General features: G+C 34.4%; 1 protein-coding gene across 2 annotated transcripts in view; it reads right to left on the bottom strand.

Moving 5' to 3' along the window:
• RSBN1L (round spermatid basic protein 1 like) overlaps positions 1-24,184 on the bottom strand; it is a 61,120-nt gene that overhangs the window by 17,404 nt on the left and 19,532 nt on the right. The window contains exons 2-4 of one of the 2 annotated variants that reach the window (XM_016145955.2): positions 15,487-15,603; positions 10,878-11,135; positions 10,495-10,559 (exon numbers count right to left, since the gene is read on the bottom strand). In XM_016145955.2, the coding sequence (XP_016001441.2) occupies positions 10,495-10,559; positions 10,878-11,135; positions 15,487-15,603 (440 nt within the window). Of the gene's footprint in view, positions 1-10,494; positions 11,136-15,486; positions 15,604-24,184 lie in introns of both variants that reach the window. The other variant, XM_016145954.2, reaches the window with a different exon arrangement.

The raw sequence follows: 24,184 nt of genomic DNA, 5'->3' as shown, positions 1-24,184 counted from the left end.
TGGTATCTGCCATAATATTTTGTATAGACTAGCTCATAAGCATTCAAGGATATAACAGGCACACAAATGGTCAAAATGAAAATTCACTGCAAAGGCAGGCAATGGTTCAAAGATAGCACATCAATTCATCTTTATTGGCCTAGCACAGTGACTGACCCCAGCATGAATTCAATTTGAGTTACTCTTCTCTTCTCATTCTGTAGAGAGGCAAGGATAACAAATGAGATTTGGTTTCATAATTGTTTCACTATTAATATATTAGCCGTTTAATTATGAATCAACACCCTGACATGTTATTTGATACAAACAATTTAGAACCAGTTTTACTACAGGGATGTGCTGATTAAATACTGAGTGATAAGACAGAAATCTTACTTATTTATTCCTTAACAGATAAAATTCTTGTCTAACTTGCCTTTTAGTTTCTCTACCATCAAAGAAATAGAAGATTAATAAATGTCTGAATGAGTATTTGAACAAAATAAACATGGTATAAAAACTAGGATGTGTGTCAGGAGATTGCAAAATTCTTGGCCAAAACTTCTCAGGTATGTAGGCTGAGCAATATGTGACTGTGTGCCATGGATCTTCAAGAACTGAGTCTGGGTTTGGCCATGTGCTCCCTTTAACCAATGGGACATTGTACAACAGAAACAAAGGCTTATGCACTGGGGATTGCTCTCTTTCTGCTCTATGGAACCCTTCAACTACCACCATGTGTATGAGCCCAGGTTAACCTGCCAGATGATGGGAGAAAAGTGATCATCACGCCAGTTGACACTGCACCAGCCACGAGACATGGGAATGAGGCCTTCAAGCCCTAGCAGAGCTAACAAAGACAAAAGTGCCCGTTCAGCCCAAAGAATGGTGAGAAATAACTTTAAGCCACTATACTTTGGGGGTTTCTGTTTGTTTACTGAAGCAAAAGAACTGATACAGATACATCACAAACTTTCAACAAAAATCATATATGTTTCTATTCTCAAACAGACTTTTATCATACAGTTTGACAGACATTATACCATCACCACAGGGCCACAACATTAGAGAAATGACATGACCTATTAACACAATATATAATTCCACATGGTCTTCAAAATTTTCAGGCAACCAATATGGATACACAGATGAAGATGGAAGACAAAAGAACAGGATATCCTGATCCTCGATTGCTGTCGTGTGTGTGTGTGTATCTGTGTGTACACACACATGAAACTCAACATGTTTCAAGAATAAAGGCTGAACAGGTACAAAATAAGTTTTCCTAAAAACTACATACAGAGTAACAGTACAGAGGTAAACACCATTACTATAAAGATGACAGAAACAGCTACATAATTTGTCATTTTTTTTGTTTCCACATAATTTATGGCAGATTATTTTGGTTGCTATGATCTTAATATTAAAAAGAAAAAATGAGAGAAAAAATCTAGTCTCCTCAGGATGCAAATCCAGCATGAACTAAGTTTGGGTTTCACAAGCCACTGGTAGTCAGCACCATCGGGTTACGTAATCTGGGGAATGCTACTCACATTACTGTAAAAGGCTGCAGTGACAACTTATGCCCTCATATATACCACAGTAGCCATGCTTTTCATATTGATTCTTTTGAGTTTGATTTAAATCTGGACAAATAAGGACCTGTCTTAAAATTCAAACTAATGGATTTTTATTTACAACATTATAAGGTTCATTATTTGCACCGTTCACAATATTAGAATACGAGAAAAACCAAAATAAATATTTTAACATTATATACTCTATTTTATCCATTAAAAATAGTGTTAATTACATATAATCATTACCATTATCATGAATTCTTTCTTTGATGCTCCTAAATGTATTTTCCAAAGTAAGATTAAATAAAAAGAATAAAGGTCAGATTCATACTCTATCGACTCTCTGTTACCTCTTCTCACATGTTTCAGGATCTTTATATACTCCTTATTAGACTAGTTTTGACTGGATCAAAGGTATTTCCTAATATAGAAGGCAGAAAAATGAATTAAAGGATAGTTACTAGATTACAACATTTTTAAATTTGAAGCTTTTCGCTATAGGTCTGCTTTCCTCTACAACTAAAGCAAGTTCTACTGAACCTAACCTATTGAACTTAGTTAATGAGAAGTCATGAAATCATCAAGCTTTCTTTCTGGGCAACCACTGGAACATGAATTTGGCTTTACTTTACTCACAACTTGTCTTTGTTATAGTTGATATTAAGTCAAACTACATTCCAATATTGATAACTCCCTTTCTTCCCCTAGAATACTAACACACAGTAGCTCAAAATAATATTATCATCTCAACCAATTCTTTGAAGACAAATTCACATGGTAGTATTGTAGACTAATTCATTTGACATCACCAAAACATACAGCTTCACTATGTGTTTCTACTAACAAGCATACATAGATAAGAGGGAAAAGGGATGCTGGAAGAGAAAAATGAAGAACAAGGTACAGTCTCAATTTCTGAAGGTGTTAACGTCAGACTCCAGGAGGTGCTCCAAGCTTCCAAGTTCTCAAAGAGAGTAATTAACAAAATGAAGTTCTCAAATACCTAGGAATAGGTCTAATAAAAGATGTATAAGATGTAGGGTGAAACCCAAAATATATTGAGAAAAAATAAAAAGGCAAATGAAGGGAAAAACCATGATCATAGATTGGAAGAATCAAGATTGTAAAGATAGCAATTCTACCCAAACATCTATAGATTCTATGTAATCCCAATCAATATCCCAGTAGGCTTTCCTATGGAATCTGACATGTTAACTATAAAATTTATATGAAAATATAAAGAACCGAGGAAATCTTAAAGAACAGCAAAATTGATAAACTTATTCTACTAGACATCAAGAGTTATTATAAAGCTACAGCAATTAAAACAAATAGAACAATAAAAGTAAAGAGAGTCCAGAAATCCACACATTCCTGATGAACTGATTTATGGCTAAAGTGACAATGCAATACAATGAATAGGAAATTAATGTCTTTTTGATAAATGATTGTGTTTACTGAATATTATATACAAAAATTAATTCCTGAAGAACTGTAGATTTAAATGTGAAAAGTAAAACAGTAAGTTTCCAGGAGAAAACTTTGGCGAATATATTAATTACCTTGGGGTAGGCAAAAATTTCCGAAATAGGACATAAAAAGCACTAGCCATAAGTGGAGGGGGGAAAAACCTATATATTAGATTATATCAAACTTAAGAACATCTGGTCATCAAAAGACACTCTTAAGGGTGAAAAGATAAGTCACTAACTGAAAGGAAGTATTGGCAACACATATAGCTGACAAGATTCTTATCAACAATATGTAAAGAATTTCAATAAATCAATTAGAAAAAAAAATAGAAAAATGTGCAAAAGAGTAGACCAGTGATTATATAAAAAGGTGCCTGACCCTCTTAGTCTTCAGGGAAATGTAATTTAAAACTACAATGAGATACTACTACACAGCCACCGGAATGGCCAAAATGACAAAGACAGATACTACTAAGTGTGGCCAAGGATGTAGAAAACTGTTGGTGGGAATGTAAACCAGTACAATAACTTTGGAAAACCTGCAGTATCTGGTAAACCTAAACATCTGCATACCTTTTGATCTGAAATTCCAATCTTATGTATATGCACAACGAAAACAAATACAAGTACAAAACTATTCATAGCACCTGCTACAACAGCCACAAACCGGAAAGAATCCAAATATCTACCCACAGTAAACAAGATAAATTGTGATATATTCATAAAATGGGATAGCATACAGCAATGAGAAAATATATAGTTGCTACACACAAGACAGATGAATCTCACATTGTACTGAAGGAAATAAGTCACACGTGACAATGTACATATTATTTGATTCTATTATATAAAAGTTTAAAACAGGCAAAATTTATGTTTTTCAGAGTCAGGAAGTGGTAACCTGGGTATCTATCTGTGAATGCATGTGGTAGTAGGGGTAAACTGAGTAGTGATAAAGACAGAGTTGGGGAGGGCTACTAGTAATTTTCTACTTTTAAAAATCATAAGTGTGTTCAATTTGATTCATCAAGCTAGACATTTATAATGTGTACATTCTGTGTACATATTCTACTGTAATAAAAAGATGACTTAAAAATCACTTTAGAAGTTTTTAATAGTTTACTTTTTAAAAAAATTTTAAATAAAAAATAGAACTGCCATATGATCCAGCAATTCTACTTCTGCGTATTTCTCCAAGGAAAACAAAATCATTATCTTGAAAAGATATATGTAACTTCCATGTTCACTGCAAAATTATTTATAACAGCCAAGACACATAAATAGAAACAATCCAAGTATCTATTGATGGTTGAATGGATAAACACACACACACACACACACACACACACAGGAATATTATTCAGCCATAAAAAGGAGGAAATCCTGACATTTGCAACAATATGGATGGACCATGAGGGTATTATGCTAAGTGAAATACAACAGATACTGTATGATCTCATTTACATGCAATATCTTGGGAGTGGAGAACAAATTCAACAGATTGGTAGTTGTCAGAGATGGGGGGAGGGGGGTGAAAGAGTGAAGGTGGTCAAAAGGTATACACTTGTTATAAGATAAATATGTCAAGAGGATATAATGTTCAGCATGGTGATTGCAGTTAACAATAATGTGTTGTATATTTGAAAGTTGCTAAGAAATTAGAGCTTAAAAGTTCTCATTACAAGGAAAAAAATTTGCAACTATGTGTGATGATGGATATTAACTAAACATACATATATCAAATCATTATGCTGCACACCTAGAATACAGTATTGTATGCCAATTATCTCAAATAATCTCAATTTTAAAAAAGAAAACAAACCCCATACCCATTAAGCAGTAACTCCTCACTTCCCCCTTCTTCCAGGCCCTGGTAACCACTAATCTGCTTTGTTTCTATAGGTTTACCAACTGTGACTCTCTCATACAGAAACAGAATTATACAAAATGTGACCTTTTCTGACCAACTTTTGTCGCTTTTCATCCACACTGTAGCATGTATCAGTATTTTATTCCTTTTTATGGCATGTATCAGTATTTTATTACAATTTAATCAACTCTTTATCCATATATGAAGTATTTATGGCAATTTCTGATCTTCAATACTTGCTCAACTCCCTACCATCAATTAACACACTCTTGGGTCCTCAGTCAAAAACTAGTTATCATCTTCGACAAAACGAAAAGCTGCTGAGCTGTTGTAATACTGCACTAAGCCAGTATAACAACGCTCTGTATATAACCTGTTATATTTCATCGAGCATTTATAACCACCATCCTGTGACTGAGTACTATTGTCATCATTATTTTGTAGATAAGGAAACTGATAAAGAGCTTAAGTAGCTATTCAATGTCACAGCTAGTAAATGTCTAGACCCCTTCCCCTTATCATCCACCCTATATCAGAGTTCATTCAGCTACCACATTAGCCCAGTCGCAACTCACTTTTTTTTAAATTGTAAAATGATTCTACAAATTAAATTTGGAAGAAAAGTTCTCACATTCAGGACAAGAAAAACAGCAAGTTATAAACTAGTTTATCTCTAAATATATATCTGTCAGTCTTGTAATTAATAAAACATTTCTCAAACAGAAAATTGTATAAATTGTTTTCAAAATCACTTTCTGATTTTTATCATCCTGTGGCCAATGCTCACACACAGTTATTGACTTATGTACTACTGTTGAAGTTAAAAAAAAAATAATGAAGAGCAAGAGAGCAGGAAAAAATAGTGTAGGTGATAGAGGCTCTGTTCATCCCTCTGGGATCTAGATGAACAAGCCATATGCCTAGCGAGAAATCCAAAAAATCACCCTGCAACGTAGATGGTAGGACAGGGCAAGGACTCACAGCTGCTGACTGGTCTTGAGCAGCTGAGCGAGATAGAGACAGCGGCAACAGCAGAAGCCTCTTAAAGGGGCCGTGTCCATGAGTGGATTTTCCTGGTGACAGACCTGCTCACTCTGAGTACAAGTACTGGTTCAGCTGCACGCAGAGGTGCTCCAGGGATGTACAACGAGACACTGTCAAAGTGAGGCCCAAACAAGACTCGCTCTCTACAGAAGTGCCAGAGGTATCCACTGTTCTCTGTGAAGCTGTCCCCTTTCCTAGTGCGCAGACACAGCGCTGCCACAGCCCTGACATCAACAAACTGGATAACAGAGGTTGCTCTGCCCAGAGGAAACCCTCGAACCCTGCCTCCCTCAACATGCAGCCTCATCCAACCCACATTCAGGTGTACCCTCAGTGAGTCAGGTGCTGATTGCTGAGCAGCGCCTAGACTCACACTGGAGGCAGCTGGCCTCGGTTTTTGGTGTGGCCTTTTCAAGCAACTAAGCACAGCATTCATGGATTGATTGCTGAATTTCAACAGGTAGCCACGGAGGGGTACAGGCTTTGGCTAAATTTGGCCTGCAGCTGAACCCCTCTCCGGACTGTGGCACTGGACACCTACTTCACAAATCCACACTAATAAGACCGGGAGACTTAGGAGCTTTGCTTAGTGCATAGAAATAGACACAGAAAGGCAGCCAGAATGGGAAGACAAAGCAGCAGAAACCATGTGAGAGAACAGAACAGAGATCCAGATATAATGGAGTCAAGTAATCCACCAGGTGCAGAGTTCAAAACACTGGTTATAAAGATGCTCAATGAACTTTTGAAAGTGTAGATAAATTCAGTGAGAACTTCAACAAAGAGATAAAAAACATAAAAATGGAAACTATAAAAGGGAACCAGTCTGAAATGAAGAACACATTATCAGAGATGAGAAGTATGTTAAATGTACTAAACAAAGGAATAAACAAGTGAATAAAGAAAAGAATCAAACATCCTATCTAGAGGACAGGAAAGCCAAGGACACTCAATCACAATTGCAAGAGATAAGATGCCAAGACTATAAAAATTATTTAAGGATCATATGGGGCATTATTAAGGGTCCAAATATCTATCTGATCGGAGTATCTGAAGAAAATCAAGATGCTGAACAGCTGTTTGAAGAAATAATGATGGAAAACTACCATAACCTGGTGAAGGAAATGGACATAAAACCCCAGGAAGCTCAGAGAATTCCAAAAATCGGAGATCCAAAGAGCCCCACACTAAGACACATCATCATTAAAATGCCAAAGGTTAAATACAAAGAAAGAATATTAAACGCAGCAGGAGAAAACAGATAGTTACCTACAAGGGAACACCCATAAGACTGGCAGCTGATTTCTCAACAGAAACTATGCAGAATAGAAGGACTTGGCACAAAATATTTGATGTGAAGACCCAGGATCTACATCCAAGGATACTTTATCCAGCAAAGCTATCATTTAGAGTTGAAAGACAGATAAAGAGCTTCCTAGACAATAATAAGACGAAGGAATTTATCATACCAAGCCAGTATTACAGAAAATATTGGAGGAACTTCTTTAAGAAGAAAAAACATGTATCAAAAACAGGAATAAAGAATGGTAACAACTACATTCCTATCAGTAAGTACCTCAAATGGAAAAGAATTAAGTGCTCCAACCAAAAGACATAGTGGATGGTTGGATAAGAAAATAAGACCCCTATATCTGCTGCCTACAAAAGACTCACTTCACCTTAAAAGACACACACAAACTAAAACGAAGGGGATGGAAAAAGATATTGCTTTGATGAACCTTGAAGGCATTTAAGTCAGACAGAAAAAGATAAACACTATATGATTTCACTTAAATGGGGAATCTAAGGGATAAAAAGAACAAACTAATCAAAAACAGACTCACAAATATAGTGGACAATTTGGTGAAGGCCAATGGGAAGGGGGGATTTGGGGGACTGGGAGAATGGGGTGAAGGGTTAAAGAAGTACAAATTAGTAGCTGATGGATGGTCACAGGGTAGGGGAGCACAGCACTGGGAATGTAGTTTGCATTAATATAATGGCTAGGTGGAGGGCCAGGGGAAGGAGGGAGCAATTGAGGGAATCATTTTACAAACTACATAGATGTCTAACCAATGTACTATATACTTGAAACTAATTTAAATAAATTTCAAAAAAAAATTCACTTCCTGAAGGGCTACCACAAATTAGGTTAAGAGATGGAGCTTTAGTGGAAGAGTCAAGAAATCTGGCATAAAACTAAATGACAAGTATGATAATTTTTCTCCTACTTCTCTCCTTTGGATCCCATTTAGTTTCATAAAACCAGTGTATAAGGACAAACCCAAAGCTACCTTCCAGTCACAGAAAACACTTCTGTAGTCTCCTACACTCTTAAAAAAAAAAAAAAAAAAAAAAACAAGCAAATTAAGAATCTAGTGTGGGGGAAATACCAAATGAGCTGTTGTTCAAGACAGCTTTTCATTAGATATTCTTCCCCACACCATATGAATGAGTGGGTATGAAGGGTCTTGGAATAAAGGAACATGGACTTTGCATGGGCAACTTCCTACCATTCAGTCTAAAGCTAAAGAAGTAAAAGCAGTCCTTACAGCTGACAGGTGGCATAGAAGTGGGCCAGAGCCACAGCTGGTAACAAAGATGATACATATGCCTAGGTTTTCCTCTGTGCTACAGTACACATTAGCCAAGCACCCTGAACACATGATAGCAACCAGGGACAGCAACTCTCAGAAAGACTTGAGACCCACCTATCCATATACTGGCACGATGAAGGAGTCCCACTATGTTGTTTCATTTAATAACAAAAGCATGGTTTTCATGTTGTACTTATTACATAGTTAAGATGAAAAATCTTATCATTTAAAAAAATTAACAATTCTTAACCTTACAAGCTATTTGAAAAGTAAATGTTACCCCCAATAAACTTAATAAAATTAAAAAATAAAAAATAAAAAAACATATAGAGAAAATATAAATTTAAAAAAACAAAAACAAAATGTAAAAAATAAATAAAAAATAAAAGCAAATATAAGAATTATAACACTTAAAAGTTGGCTAAAATAAATTTGCATAGTACGACACTAAGAAAGTATGATATAGTGGAAAAGAATGGGATTAGAAGCCAAGAGGCCTACCACAAAACATGGCACTTTAGCAGACATAATAAATGACAAATGATCTAGTACCGAAGGACTGTATACAAGTTATTTTTCTTTCACTGTATCTGCTTCTTCATTGCTAAAGTTAAACTGTAATGAAAATTAAATGAGTTATTAATTATAAAGTGCTTAGAGCAGTTCTTGACACAGTCAGTACTCAATAAATAGCAAGACACTATTACTAGATGTCAGTCTGGTTTCACCACTAAACTCTTGACAAGTTACTCACCATTCCGGAATCCTAGAAAACAGGGCTATTGTTGGATGCTCTATACTCTCTTTCCTCTAAAAACATATTTAAATTCCAATTCTCAAACATGTTATATTAGGGAATAATTCCTCAAATCATTAAAACTTTAATATTACCATATTAAAGGGAAGTTTGGTATGTATAGATCTGATTGGACATCCAGACTATCACTTAAGGTGGAAACTGTAACTTGAATACATCAAATAATAGGCGTGCACATACATGTGCGTTCGTGCACGCACCCACACACACCCACACACCCACACACACACTTCGAATAAGGAAAAGATTCCTGGATAAAGATTAAGATTTTGTTCTACTCCTGGCACCACTGCCAACCTTTAAACAGTAAGTTACTCCTACTTCTGTTTATTTGCTTAACTGTAAGTTGAGAAAGGTTGGATAGATGATCACTAAGATCCCTTTGAGAATTTCTTTACTTTTTTCCTCCCTCCAAACTAGAACGATGTCAATTATTACTTAGAAAATCAGACATTTTAGCAACAATAAATGTGAGAACTTAGCTAATCTCCTGGCCTAAGCAGTCCCTAATCTGAAATGGATGACAACAGCACCGGCCGTTTAGGTGGGCCTGCATTCACTTTCAAAAGCCAGCAGACCTGATTCTGCCTCTGCTTTCTAAAATAATACCTATTCTACACCATGGAGAAAGACTGGTAATAGCAATTAGCTCAATATATATACTGACATGTAAACTTTCTCACGGTCAGACAATTAACTGATTCCCTTGTAAAATATATTTAAAAGTCAGCATTTATTCAGCATCTACTATGTAATGGATCCAATGCTAAGCACTTTTAAGGCATTATCACATAAACCAAGAAGATAACTTTAGGTGATTTTTAGGTAAGAGAACTATTTTAAGAACTGGAAACTATGTGGCTAAATTCATCTTATTCATTTCATTTTCAAGATAAATCCTTGCAACAAAAGACAACAGAATCTTAATTACCTTTTAAGAAAAAAGATAAATAGAAACATTTAAATTATGATGTTCACATCGAGAATGTAATTTATTCTTAATATTCCCAAGAGGCTTCATTATAATCTTATCTTTTTATTTCAAACTTATAGCGAAATGAGAAACAAAGAACAGAAGCTTGTCTAAAATGTATAATTAAAAAGTTTCTTTTTTAAAAAACTAAAATCCTCTTACCTGAGCATGAAAATTGGACATAGTCGTTGTCTCTATATCCTTCTTTCCCAATATCTCCATTTTCACTGGTGAATTGGGAAAATTAAATGAAAAGTAGTCTAAAAAGTCAGGTAAATAGGTAGCTGCCCCATGAACAATACCCATTACATAAAAAGCTGCAGAATTTTCATTTTCACTGAATACCAGACCCACAAACTCTTCTGCAAACCTCTCCATCTCCATAGGAGACAGGTGGGAGAGTTCATTACTGTAGGCATGGATAACTGATGCACCTCCATTAGGCTGGTGCTCAATATGAATGAGCTGTTTGAACTCCAAAGTGTCCAACCTTTTGAGGTTATTCTGAACCCGTGGCTCCTTTAATGAGACAAATGGAAACTCACTGTTCTCTGGAATTTTGGAATCATAGTTCTTGGTATCCAAATTCTTTCCACTGTAATCCTTTATGTTATCATTTAGGATGCCTTTGGTTTCATGATCTTCAACATCAGATAGCAATCCTGAGCAGATGGTTTGAATAGATTTGCTATACATTTTTGGACGCTTCCGTTTTTCATTCTCTTTGTGTTTCTTTTTCTTTTTCTTCTTCACCTTTTTAATTTGTAAGTCTTCTACATTTGTTTTTGGCTTCTCCTTTCCACCTGTTGGGAAAAAATTTTTTTTGAAACTCCTTATTTTGGTTACTTAAAAAAACATGCTTTAGGAACTGTTTTATAATAAAGTTTACCCAAACAAATAGAATTTCATTTGAATGAAAAAATAAGCTTAATATCCTATTATATATATGCCTAACACATTTTTTTGAAGTTTGAAAATACCCAGTCATTACTATGTTACTCTGAAATAAAATAGGCACGACAGTGTATTTCTTAATCCTAAGAATGAATGAAAAAGGTAATATAATAGTCAGAAACTAAAAAAGTGCAAACTAATAAGAAATCAGTCAAGAGATTCTTATACTGAGCATCAAGGAATTAAATTCCCATGACAAACTACTCTGTAATTAAATACTAATGTGAACACAGCATGTAGAAAGAGTTTCATAACATTCCTGAGACTGCTATCCTTATAGAAAGGCCTGCTCGCGAGGCGGGCCCTTAGCTGGTATCTGAGACCTTGTATGTTGGAAAGGGTTACCCACCATCCCAGTAAGAGTGGCTTACTATGCCTAAACTGTTTGTGCAAACAACGTGGTTTATTTTGAACACTTGTTTTCCTCCTGGGATTCTGGAATTTTGTTATATGCCATAGAGAGGAACCTATGTGACCAACCCCAATACAAACCCTGGGCATTTAGCCTCTAATGAGTTTCCCTGGTAGACAATATTTCACACATGTTGTGTAAGTCACAGACAAAAGAATTAAGTGCATCCTGTGTGACTCTACTAGCAGAGGGGAGGACTCCTGGAAGCTTTTGCCTGGTTTCCTTTAGACATTGCCCCATATGTCTTTTCTCTTTAATGATTTTACTTTGCATACTCCACTATAATAAATCATAGCCACAAGTCAACTATATAGTGAGTCCTGTGAATCCTAGCAAATCATCAAAACTGGGGGTAGTCTCGAAGACCCCTGATGGACACAGGTAAAATTCATTCTTTATATTTAAACTAAAGAGAGGTATCAGTATTCACAAGAAAACTTTTTAAGTTTTATATAACCTCTTTCATTTCCTGTCTTGGAATGACATACAGAGTACAAATGTATATGTAGGAAATTATTAAATACTTTAAAAATAAGACCGTTTTGAATATCAATGGTCTTCTCTTATACTAAAAGATATTTCGAGTACATATTATCATGAATTTATAATCTTTCAAACAAAGCCCAATAAACCAGACCTACGTTTTTTTTTTTGTTTGTTTGTTTGTTTGTTTGTTTTGTTTTTTTTAAGTATCCTGATAAATATCCATAACAGAAGGAATAGAATTCTAAGTAGTTTGGACCCTCAAAAAATATAAATGTAAAATGCTGATAGGAGACTTTCCTCCCACAGATCCAGACATATGCACACAGTGGACCCCAGATACACATACGCAGAGCACCACGGACGCACACAGAGAGAGCCAGAGAAAGAATCGGACAGAGAGATGCAGACATACGCAGCCAGAAAGAGACAGAGACAGGAAAAAACCAATCGCACACACAAAAGATACAAAACAGCATATGTTGTTAATGGTTAATTATAGTAAAAACAACTTAAAAAATCACAAATCCACTGGCATTAATTTCCACCTTTAACCTTAGTATACTTTGTGTTAATAAAAAATAAAAGTTGCCCAGAAAAATTGGATCTGATTTCATATCTAATATGGGAATTAATACATATAACTCTATTATCATAAAGAGAAAAAAAAGTAGAAATTAGCTTAGCTATTTTTAACCTTTGGTCTTTGAAGAATGACTGCTTTTTTCACAGCACAATATTTTCATTCTTCCTGCCATGAAATACCTGTGACCTTTAATACACTACCAATAACCTTGGACATTAGCTTCTTTAACCCTCATTCCACCTGCTCACCAGTAAGCTTCTTTGATATGCTATAACTATAAAATGTATTCTCAAACATACTATAATCATAACATCTATGTTCTTAAAACTTATTAATAACAAAAAATAGCTGTAACATATAAGTGTGCTCAGAAAAAAGGAACTGGTAGACATTAGACACAAAAGGATGAGCTAAATAAGCTTATGTTTCAAATTTGTTCCTTTAAACTATTTTTAGTAAAGCAAATAATCCTATGTTTATCAGTGACAAACATTTATAAGATTTCTGTATTAATAAAAACTTTTAGCATATATATAATTATGTGTGTATATATACCTCTGATCACATTCAACTTGATGCAGTTTTGAATGAAAACGTGTAGGAAATGAGACTGTTGTGAAGTAAGAGTTAGCATCTATTTTAGATATTCAAGTGCCATCATCAATCAATCAATGCTTGCATGTGCCATAACTTGTGACATTAGCATTATTAAGAAGGAGAAGACTGTAAGGAGAGAATAAAAGTCTAAGGCCATAAAGGAAAATAAGGCATATAGTAAGTAGTAAATAACAGTGAACTGCCCCCAACAAATTGATTTTGGTGTTGCCCAAAGACAGCAATAGCAAAGGATGCCTTTCAGGCTCACTTGGGAAATGGCCACAAACAGAGCAAACTGTTTCTGCTGGATATTAACAACAGCTAACAAAGGGCTCACAATGGGACAGGCACTGTTTCCCAAAATGAATCATGTTTTTAATCACGTAATTATCTATACACTACACACTGAGGACTTTTGTTGTTGTTTTTTAATCACAAGGGAATCTTTCATACATGTTTATAAGAAAGATTCTTATCTACTTATTGAATATCTATGGGCCAGACACTGTAGTTGGCACTTCCCACATACTTTATCTCATTTAATGTTCACAACCCTGTAAGGCAGTAATTATATTATTATTTACCTCCATTTTACAGTAAACACATTTTCCCACTGTCATCCCAAAGGTCACCAATTCATTTCCAAATCCACCTCGTTTTCTTTTCCTTATCACTGGGTTTCAGTTTAACACGACTCAAAATATCTCCTAAATTTTTCATCAACTTAAAGTCAAAGCTACCACTGAATATTACTTTAAAAATCTCCATTTTTAGGCTATTTTAAATTTTGTTTGCATATGTAATCTCTAGGTACATACATTTTACAGTAATGGTTTGGTAGGAATCTAACATTCAACCAAGTGACAGCAATTTACATCACTGGACATCCAAATGGATAAGAAAATTACTAAACCCATAAAAAAAATGAGTATTTACTAAACCAACCCTTTTAACCAAGGGTAAAATAAACATTTCAAGCATTAATCATTAGCTACTGTACAGCACTGGTGTGGTTAGATTCAGTTCCTGCCTCAAAGGCTTACAATCTAATTAAACAATACAGATAACACACACTGGCAAAAGAGAACAAAAGGAACATGAGCATTAACTAAGTGGCCATCAATTTAACCCCTGGCATGTTTCTTCAAGATCAAAACAATTTTACAGAAAATAAAGCTCTGACAAGTAGAAAATAAACTGCTACCAAAGAACGGCTGGAAACATGACAGAAAATGAAATGAAAATACAGAATCTAAAACAGTGTTTATCCAAAATAATATAACCAGTTGTTTTGTTGCAAATGCAGTGCTAGGCCTTTTCTCCCTTATGGAGATACAAAGGCTTATCAACACAAATTCAATATGAAATTAATCAAAGTCAACATGTTCTGCTCTGCAAATTATCAACTTGACAGGTCAGGCTAATAAATTTTTTAGCTGTTTAGCAACCAAATGCCATTGATTGTTCTTATCTTGCTGAGTGAATTTAAGACTGCCTTTACTTTTACCACAAATTCTCTCTGAAATAGTTCAGATTTACTGATAGGATCTGTACTATTATCCAAAGGCCTAAGCTCATATAAAATCAGCAACTAAAAACAACAGTAACAACAGAGAAAAAACAGGAAACAAAAAGGAGATATTCTTAAGCATGTTAGAAACAATAAAACAGATAATTTAGCTCTGAGTAAAATGTTCCCTTTACAACCCAAACTATGATATGATTACTGTCAAATATTTGTAAGATCACTTCTTCCACCAACTCTTATTATGATAAAAATCGCTTTAACCTTTTATTTTAGATTATCTAAATATGAAGACTAGTAATACAAACACAGAATCAGACACCTATTTTTAAACAATTTAAGGAACCTAAGCGTTCAATGAAGCTTAACCTTTACTACTTTTTAATGACTAAATATAAAGATATGTTACTATTCAAATTCCAACTCCCCACTATTACATTTACTTTGTTTCCTGACCATTAAAATTTTTTATTCTGAGCAAAATTCAGCACCTTATTTCTTACTTTAATCACTAACATTCTTATTTTAATCACTAAGCCAACAAGTATACTGAATATAATATAGTGCAACTAAAATCACTGAATTTTATAAACTTACTTTTCAGCAAAATCTTTACTTCACCATTTTCTTTCTTGATCTCATTCATTACTTTATGCTTCTTTTTTTCTCTCTCTTTTTCCTTATCTCTCTCTTTAACTTTGTCTTTGAGTTTATCTAAAAGACAAAATAAACAAAATGTTTTAACCTATTTTATGATTTTATTTTTTTTCCCATGAACTATAGTGCAGTGTCTAGAATTATAATACACCAAGAAAATCAGAATGAGAAAAAATGACTTTTTTCTTCCTCTCAGGTTTTGGGAAACATTTTTAAATTTCCTTTCACATATTGAACATAAAATACATAATCGCATGTCATAAACTGTCAAAATGTATCACACATTTCACTCTAAAGGTTATTTTTCACTTCAACTCAACCACAATATTAAACTAACTTCAAATCACTTAAAATAATTGGCTAACTTTAATTGATACACTAAACTACAGTGGAAAAAGTGCTAGCTTTGAAGTTGGACATATCTAGATTGGTAACATAACACTGGAAAAATTACTCCGTCTCAGTTTCCTAATCTGCAAAATGGTGGTTGATATCTTTCTCACAGGTTACTATAAAGACTCGATGAAGAAAGATATTAAATGACTACCAGTGCCTATTATATATTAAAGACTAGATGTTAGTTCCCTTAACCTCGCACCTTCTAAAAAGTGTATGACTGCTGTGGCTCTAGCTGATATTATGATATTAAAACAAATGGTATAAGAACTCTAAGAATCACTGTCTGAATTCTAAAAATTCAAACTTAGAGTTTATAAAATTATTTGATGTCTTACTGATTCTTATTTGTTCAATTGTGCGCGCAACAAAAATAATGTAGAGGAGAATTTTAAAATAGTGATGTAGTCCTTGCCCTGCAGAAGTGTACTATTGATTACAAAGTCATGATGGAAGCACACAAAAACCATAAAATATGTTTCGATTTAACAGAGATTATATAGTATATATGCATACTACATAATTTCTTAAAATCCCTCCTTACTTTCCTTTCTAAGTATAAATACTACCCTCATTCAGGTCCTAATCACCTAATGAGTATATTACTGTTTAGATCATCACTGACAAATAGAAATACATTTACCACATTTGTAAATTTAAATTTTTCTTTCAGTCACATTACAAACAAAAAGAAATGAAATTAATTTTAATAATATATTTTTATTTAACCAATATATCCAAATATCATTTCAAAATGGAACAAATACTATAAAATTGATATTTTACATTTTTACAAGTAAAATATACACTGAATTTTAAAATCTTATTATAAAAAATGTAAAGTATCAATTATTTTATAGTATTTAACAGCACAGTTCAAAGTATTTATAGTATTTAACAGCACAATTCAAAGTATTTATAGTATTTAACAGCACAATTCAAAGTAGCGCCACATGACACAAGTGGCTATCATACTCAAAACAACTCAGATCTAGACTACTTAAATAGATAATTCTCAAAAATATTTAACCCATGTATTTAACAACTTACATTCAATAAAAAATATATATATATAAATTCAAATAAAACATTTTCACTGTCACTTGACAAAGTGCTTGTTTAAAAGTGATTAATACTGAAAGCATATGAGAGGACAGTTGATGGTAGAGCAAACTCAACACAGATTCAATGACAAATAAATATGTGTTGCTGAGTATAAGGAAAGGTTTAGAGTACAGAGGTGAATAAGCTAAATAAGGTCCTCATATGTTCACATGTAACTTAAATTATAGAATAAATTAAGCTGTTCTCATACTTTAAAAATTAGTTTGCTACTCATGTTTTGTTGTTTAAAGTCCTTAAAATCCTATTATAGGCTATCATCCAGCCATGAAATGTTAGTCCAAATAGCTGGAACTTAGACACATAATACGCTATTATTTTCTAAGTAACCACACACCCTTAAAAAAAACTATTTATATAGCATTTAAAATCACAACTAAAGTTTATTAAAGTATAATATATATACCGAAAAAAACATGTAAGTAAAAAGCTCAATTTTCACAAAATGAATAGCACCTCAGAATCCCTCTGTGCTTCCCTCCAGACTTTATGCAGCACATGGTTACTCAGGGTAACCATGATCCTGACTTCTAACCACATAGATTAATATAACTACAGAATTTTAATGGCGTAAAGAATATGATATACTTTAAATCTATTATGGTTGCAAAATATATTTTTCAGGATAAAATTATATTAGCTTCTCAGGAAATAAAACTAATACAGTATGATTCTAGTTTTTACACTTTATTCCAAACTATATTTATTTGTAGACTTCATAGACTTTTTTAGAGTAGTTGAACAGAGATTTCCCACATGTATCTCCTACTCTTACACATCCCAATAAAATATTATAAAGTTGAATGTGTGAAGTCATATAAAACATCTACAGAAACAAAAACAATCTCACTGCCAAGATAACAGTGACTGACAACATAAATTTAGTTACCTACCACTCCACATCCAAGCATTCCAAGCAAACAAAGCAAACACAAACCATTATATAAGCACACAGAAAAGCATTTCTGTGATAGAACTGCTGTCCTAAACGACACACCTGTCTCGAATTTCTGACTTACCTTTCGCTCTTCCTGGAATTTTTTGCTTGTTAGAGCATATACTTTTTGAAAATCCAACTTTAAATTCCTCCATTAATTTTCTGTAATCATGTTACAGAAAGCATAAAAATGTTATATCACAGGTAAATATGTTACAGCTACAAGAAAGTGGGAAGCCTACAAGTCCAGAAGACCTAGGTTGAAGTTTAAACTCTTCAACCTTGATAACTAATGACCTAGGTTCAAGTTTAAACTCTGCAACCTTGATAACTAATAAACTTTCAGATCTCCAGTTTCAGCTGTAAAATGAAGTTTATGTAAAGATTAAACAGAAAATATATACAAAAGGATTTTTTAACTATATAAGCTTTATGAATGTAAAAAATTATCATCTCCATCTAGACAGACAAAGATACCTATCCATAAAAGCAAAACATAAACATTTTTGGCCATAAGAACTCAGACCACTCACTGTCCAAAAAATCTCAAGGCTGCTATTACACTGTAATGCATTCATATTTATAAATATCACTTCTGGATCTTTTCACAAGAAAAATGGCTACTTGGCATGTTTACTACAATACATTACTCTTCTAAAAACTGTCATTATTAGTTTTTATTCATTTATTTTCATAACCGAGAATTTGTATCGTTTTGTCCTTCACATTCTAATCAAAGGCTTGGGAAGAATCTCTAGCTTGCCTTCCATCACAATTCTTAGAATTATTTCACCACAAGAACAAAAAATATCTATTTTGAAAAGTCCAACTTAAGGAGTAAAGGTTTTATTTAAAAATAAAAAGGGGCACAGAGGGAGAACAAATGCAAACAAAAACATGATAATTTGAATCTGAAGAGGCAAAAGAAATAAATGACTAAGTCATTATCAACACAGAACAAACTATAAGTTATATATGTGGAAAAATACACATGGGCTAAAAACATACCTTATACATAAAGTTAATATATAAAAAATAAAGTTACTTAAAATTCTTTAAAACAAAGGATGTCAAAAACATGAGAGTAAGAGACATCCCCAGATGTCTCCCCTTGAAACAACAATAGGCTGAACATCTAAAACTCAACAAAAAATACCCAAACTTCACACCAGCACATCTGAGTGTGGGATCTACACATACGAACTACCGCAGGTCAGAACTCCTGTGTGGCAGGGTAAAGAAGCTGCCTCTTGCAGCTGGAGCTTCCTGCAGGAGGAGGGGGAGGAAAGAAAGTGCCACAGGTTCCCTGAACAATGATACCTGGGAGAGCTGAGAGCTCCATGTGGCCCACGGCACTGCCCAGGGATCATGGTAGAAAGCAGAGAAATGAGGAGGGCAGAGAAGCGGGGAGGGCAGAAAAACAACATGTGATTATTACCAGCCACGGTTGCAAAACGTGAGGCTGAGCTGCAGCCCCTATACCTCAACCCAGAGGGGGCACCTCCCCCCATTTCCTCCAAGAATGAACTCCACAGAGGCCCAGGGGAATTTGAGCAAATGTTATTGAAACCATCACTAATACTGAAAGGGGCTGAGACTCAGGGTAGTGAGCATGACTGAATATCTGTAAGGAAAAAAAAAAAGGCATTTCAAAGACTATATATTAAGCAGGGATCCAAGAGGCTTACGTGCCAGCTATAGAAAACCAAAAGAAAAACACTTACTTTGTTACAGACTAAAGAGAAACTTTTATATAATAAATCTTTCTGGCGGGGGTGGGGGGCAGAATACATCTCCATTATTGCCCAGGCGGAGAAATAGTCCATTAAACACCATGAACAGTTAACTGAGATGGCAAGGCAGCTCAAAAACAAAGAGAAAAATCTTCTGAAAACAAGCTTAAAGGGATTAAAATATGTGACTTAAATGACAGAGAATTGAGGATGGTACTTCAGAAAAAACATAATGAGCTCCAAAACAATTCATATCAACAATTTCAGGAATTGAAAAAACAACTAGATGAGCAGAGCAAGGAGACTGAAACCTTCAAAAAGAACCAAACAGAACTTCTGGAGATGAAGAACACACTGAAAGAGATGAAAAATGAAATAGCAAACTTGAGAAATAGAGTCAACCAAATGGAGGAAAGAATCAGTGATATCGAAGGCAGAAATCTAGAAATAAATCAGAAAGAAGAGAGAAACTGAAGAATGAAAAATAATGAAAGAAATACAAGAACTGGCTGATACCATCACGAGAGGAAACAAGAATAATGGGCATTCTTGAAGGGGAGGAAAAGGAGCAAGGATTAGAAACCATTTTCAAACAAATAGTTGATGAGACTTTACCAAATCTAAGGAATGAGCTGGAGTTGGGAATTCAAGTCAACAGAACACCCAATTATCTCAACCCAAAAAGGCTTTCTCCAAGATGCACTGTATTAAAATTCTCAAAAATCAATGACAAAGAAAGAATTCTCAGGGCAGCCAGGGAAAAGAAGATGGTAACTTATAAAGGAAAACCCATTAGATTATCATCGGACTTCTCAGCACAAATCTATTAACCCAGAAAGGAATGGAAACAAATATTTAAACTATTAAATGAAAGGAACTACCAGCCAAGAATAATGTATCCACCTAAGCACCCCTTTAGATATGAAGGAGAAATAAACTTTTCCGGACATACAAAAATTGAGGGAATTCTCCACTACGAGGCCTGCACAACAAGAGATACTGAAAGGAGTCAGCTCATCTAAAACAAAATGACAGAAAAAATAAAATAAAAAACATAACTAGGAGTAAGGCAACTAATAGGCAGGTAGAAGCTGAGGAGTGCAACCCTTACTAAAAATGGGGCATTATAAGTTTAAACGATAAAAAGAGATTTGCTATAGCAAGATAGTAATGAATGTTCCGCATACATAAGGACAAATTGAGACAATGATGACTGAAAAGCAAAGGATTCAAAGATCCAAATTCTCGAAGAGGAATGGAATTAAGGCAGAAGAAAAAGAAAATGGACTATATACATACATGTGTGAGTGTGTGTGTGTGTGTGTGTGTGTGTGTATCCTCTACATAATCATAATGGTAACCACACACCAAAGATTCAGAACTGAAGTATACAAAAGAAAAGGGAGCAGAGAAAACACCCATAAAAGCCAACCAGAAAAAAAAAAAAAAAGACACACAAGGACAAGGAAGCAATGAAAACACTGAATTAAGAGAAAGCAAAACATAAGATGGTCACAGGAAAACTTCTTATTTCAATAAACATTCTAAATGTAAATGGACTGAACTCGCCAATAAAAAGGCACAGAGTGGCAAATTGGATCAAAAAATAAAATCGATATGCTGCCTCTGGGAGACACACCTCAGTTCCAAAGACAAATATAGACTAAAAGTGAAAGGATGGAAAATGGCATTTCAAGCAAATGGCATTCAGAGAAAAGTGGGAGTAGTGGTACTAGTAGCGGACAAAACAGACTTCAAAATAAAAAAGGTAAAGAAAGATACTGGAGGACACTTCATAATGATAAAGGGAATCATACACCAAGAAGACATAACAGTTATTAATATCTATGCTCCCAATCAGGGAGCCTCGAAACACGTAAAGCAATTTCTAACAGAACTAAAGGGAGAAAAAGACCAAAACAATAGCGTAGTAGGAGACCTAAATACCCCACTGTGGGATATGGACAGATTATCCAAACAGAAAATCAGTAAGGAAATAACACCCTTAAATGACACATTAGACCAACTGGACATAATTGATATTACATACAGAGCCTTTCATTCCAAAACGGCTGCTTATACATTCTTCTCTAGTGCACATGGAACATTCTCAAGGATTGACTATATGCTAGAACATGGAGATAGCTTCAACAAATATAAGAAGATTGAAATGACACCAACCATATATGCTTTGAAGCTGGAGATCAACTGCAAAACAAAAGTGAGAAGAACCACAAATACAATGAGATTAAACAACACGCTACTGAAGAATGAGTGGGTCAGATGACATGATTCTCTACATAGAAAACCCTAAAGAATCCACAAGAACACTACTAGAAACAATAAGCAAATACAGCAAAGTTTCTGGATACAGTCAACATTCAAAAATTCATAGCATTCCTATATTCTAATAATGAAGTGCCAGAAAAGGGGAAAAAATCATTCCTTTGGCACTTGCAAGAAAAAGAATGAAATACCTAGGAATAAATCTAATGAAACATGTGAAGGACCTATATAATGAAAACTATAAGACCCTGTTAAAAGAAATCGAAGATACAAAGAAATGGAAAGATATTCCATGTTCCTGGACTGAAAGAATCGACATAGTTAAATAAAATGACCTTATTACCTAAAGCATGATACAGATTTAATGCAATTCCCATCGAAATCCCATCAGCATTTTTTTAAAAAATAGAGCAAAAAATTCATCAAATTTGTACGGAAGCACAAAAGACCCCTAATTGCAAAAGCCATCCTGAGAGAAAAAAACAAGGCTGGAGGCATCACTCTGCCCGACTTCAAATTATACTACAAAGCAACAGTAATCAAAATGGCATGCTATTGGCACAAAAACAGACATAAAGACCAGTGGAACACTTGAAATCAAGAGTCCAAAAATAAACCCATGTTCATATGGGCAAATAATTCTCAACAAAGAAGCCAAAAGCATATAATGGAGAAAGGAAAGCCTCTTCAATAAATGGTGCTGGGAAAATGGGAAAGTTACCTGCAAAAGAACGAAACTAGATTGTTGTCTATCACCACACATCAAAATTAACTCAAAATGGATTAAGGACCTATATTTAAGACCTGAAACAAGAAAATGCATAGAAGAAAACATAGGAACGAAACTCAGGGACCTTGGCTTTAAAGACAATTTTATGAATTTAACCTCAAAGGCAAGGGAAGTATAAGCTAAAATAAATGAATGGGACTATGTCAAATTAAAAAGCTTCTGCAAAAGAAATCATCAACAAGGTAAAGGACAACCATCCAAACAGGAAAATATATTTGCAAGTGGTACATCCGATAAGGACCTAACGTCCAAAATATACCATTCAATAACAAAAAACAAAATGGTCCAATCAAAAAATAGGCAGAGGACCTGAACAGGCAAACACTTCTCCCTAGAGGACATACGAATGGCCAACAAATATATGAAGATGCTCAACATCTCTAGCTATTAGGGAAATGCAAATCAAAACCACAAAGAGATACCATCTCATACCTGTTCGAATGGCTATGATCAACAGAACAATAACAAATGTTGGCGAGGATGCAGAGAAAAAGAAACCCTTCATACATTGCTGGTGGGGACTGCAAATTGGTACAGTCACTATGGAAAACAGTACGGAGGTTCCTCAAAAAAAACTAAGAGTTGATCTACAATGTGATCCAGCAATCCCTTTACTGGGTATTTACCCCAAAGACTTGAAAACCCATATCCGAAAAGATATTTGTACACCGATGTTCACAGCAACACAATTCACAGTGGCCAGGGCATGGAAGCAACCGAAGTGTCCTACAACATATGATTAGCTAAAGAAGTTGTGGCACATATATACAATGGAATATTACTCAGCCATAAGAAGAGATGAAATGCTGCCATTTGCGACAATATGGTTGGACCTCTAGATAATCATGCTAAGTGAAATAAGCCAGACAGTAAAAGTTGAAAATCACATGATATCATTTATATGTGAGATATAATCCTAAAAGCAACAAATGAACAGGACAAACAAACATAAGCACGGACAATAGACTAATGGTAACCAGAGGGGACAGCCAGGGGGCAGGAAGTTAGATGAAGAAAGGGGGGTCAAACAAGTGGTGAGAGAAAGAAAGCTAACAATGGGAGGAGAAGATACAATGAATATATATGCCTTACTGTTAAATTGTCCACTTGAAACTTACTGGATTTCATTAACCAGTGTTACCAAAAAAATAAAATTAAAATATACTTTAAAACAAAATATAAATGGGATTTTCAAATACATGGTTAAGTTATGATTTAGCAGTATATCATCAGTGTAACATGTATTTTATTTACCAAATAAATTTCTATTGAGCACTTATGCACAAGAGATAAAAATGAATAATACTGCTGTACTAAAGAATCTTACAATCAATAAGATATTAGTTCATTCTTATTATAAGTACCACTTTGGAA

Source organism: Rousettus aegyptiacus, unplaced genomic scaffold (assembly GCF_014176215.1).
Source record: "Rousettus aegyptiacus isolate mRouAeg1 unplaced genomic scaffold, mRouAeg1.p scaffold_m13_p_13, whole genome shotgun sequence".
NCBI lineage: Eukaryota > Metazoa > Chordata > Mammalia > Chiroptera > Pteropodidae > Rousettus > Rousettus aegyptiacus.
Note: the sequence above shows the minus strand (reverse complement) of the source record. Positions and strands in the feature narration are given on the sequence as shown.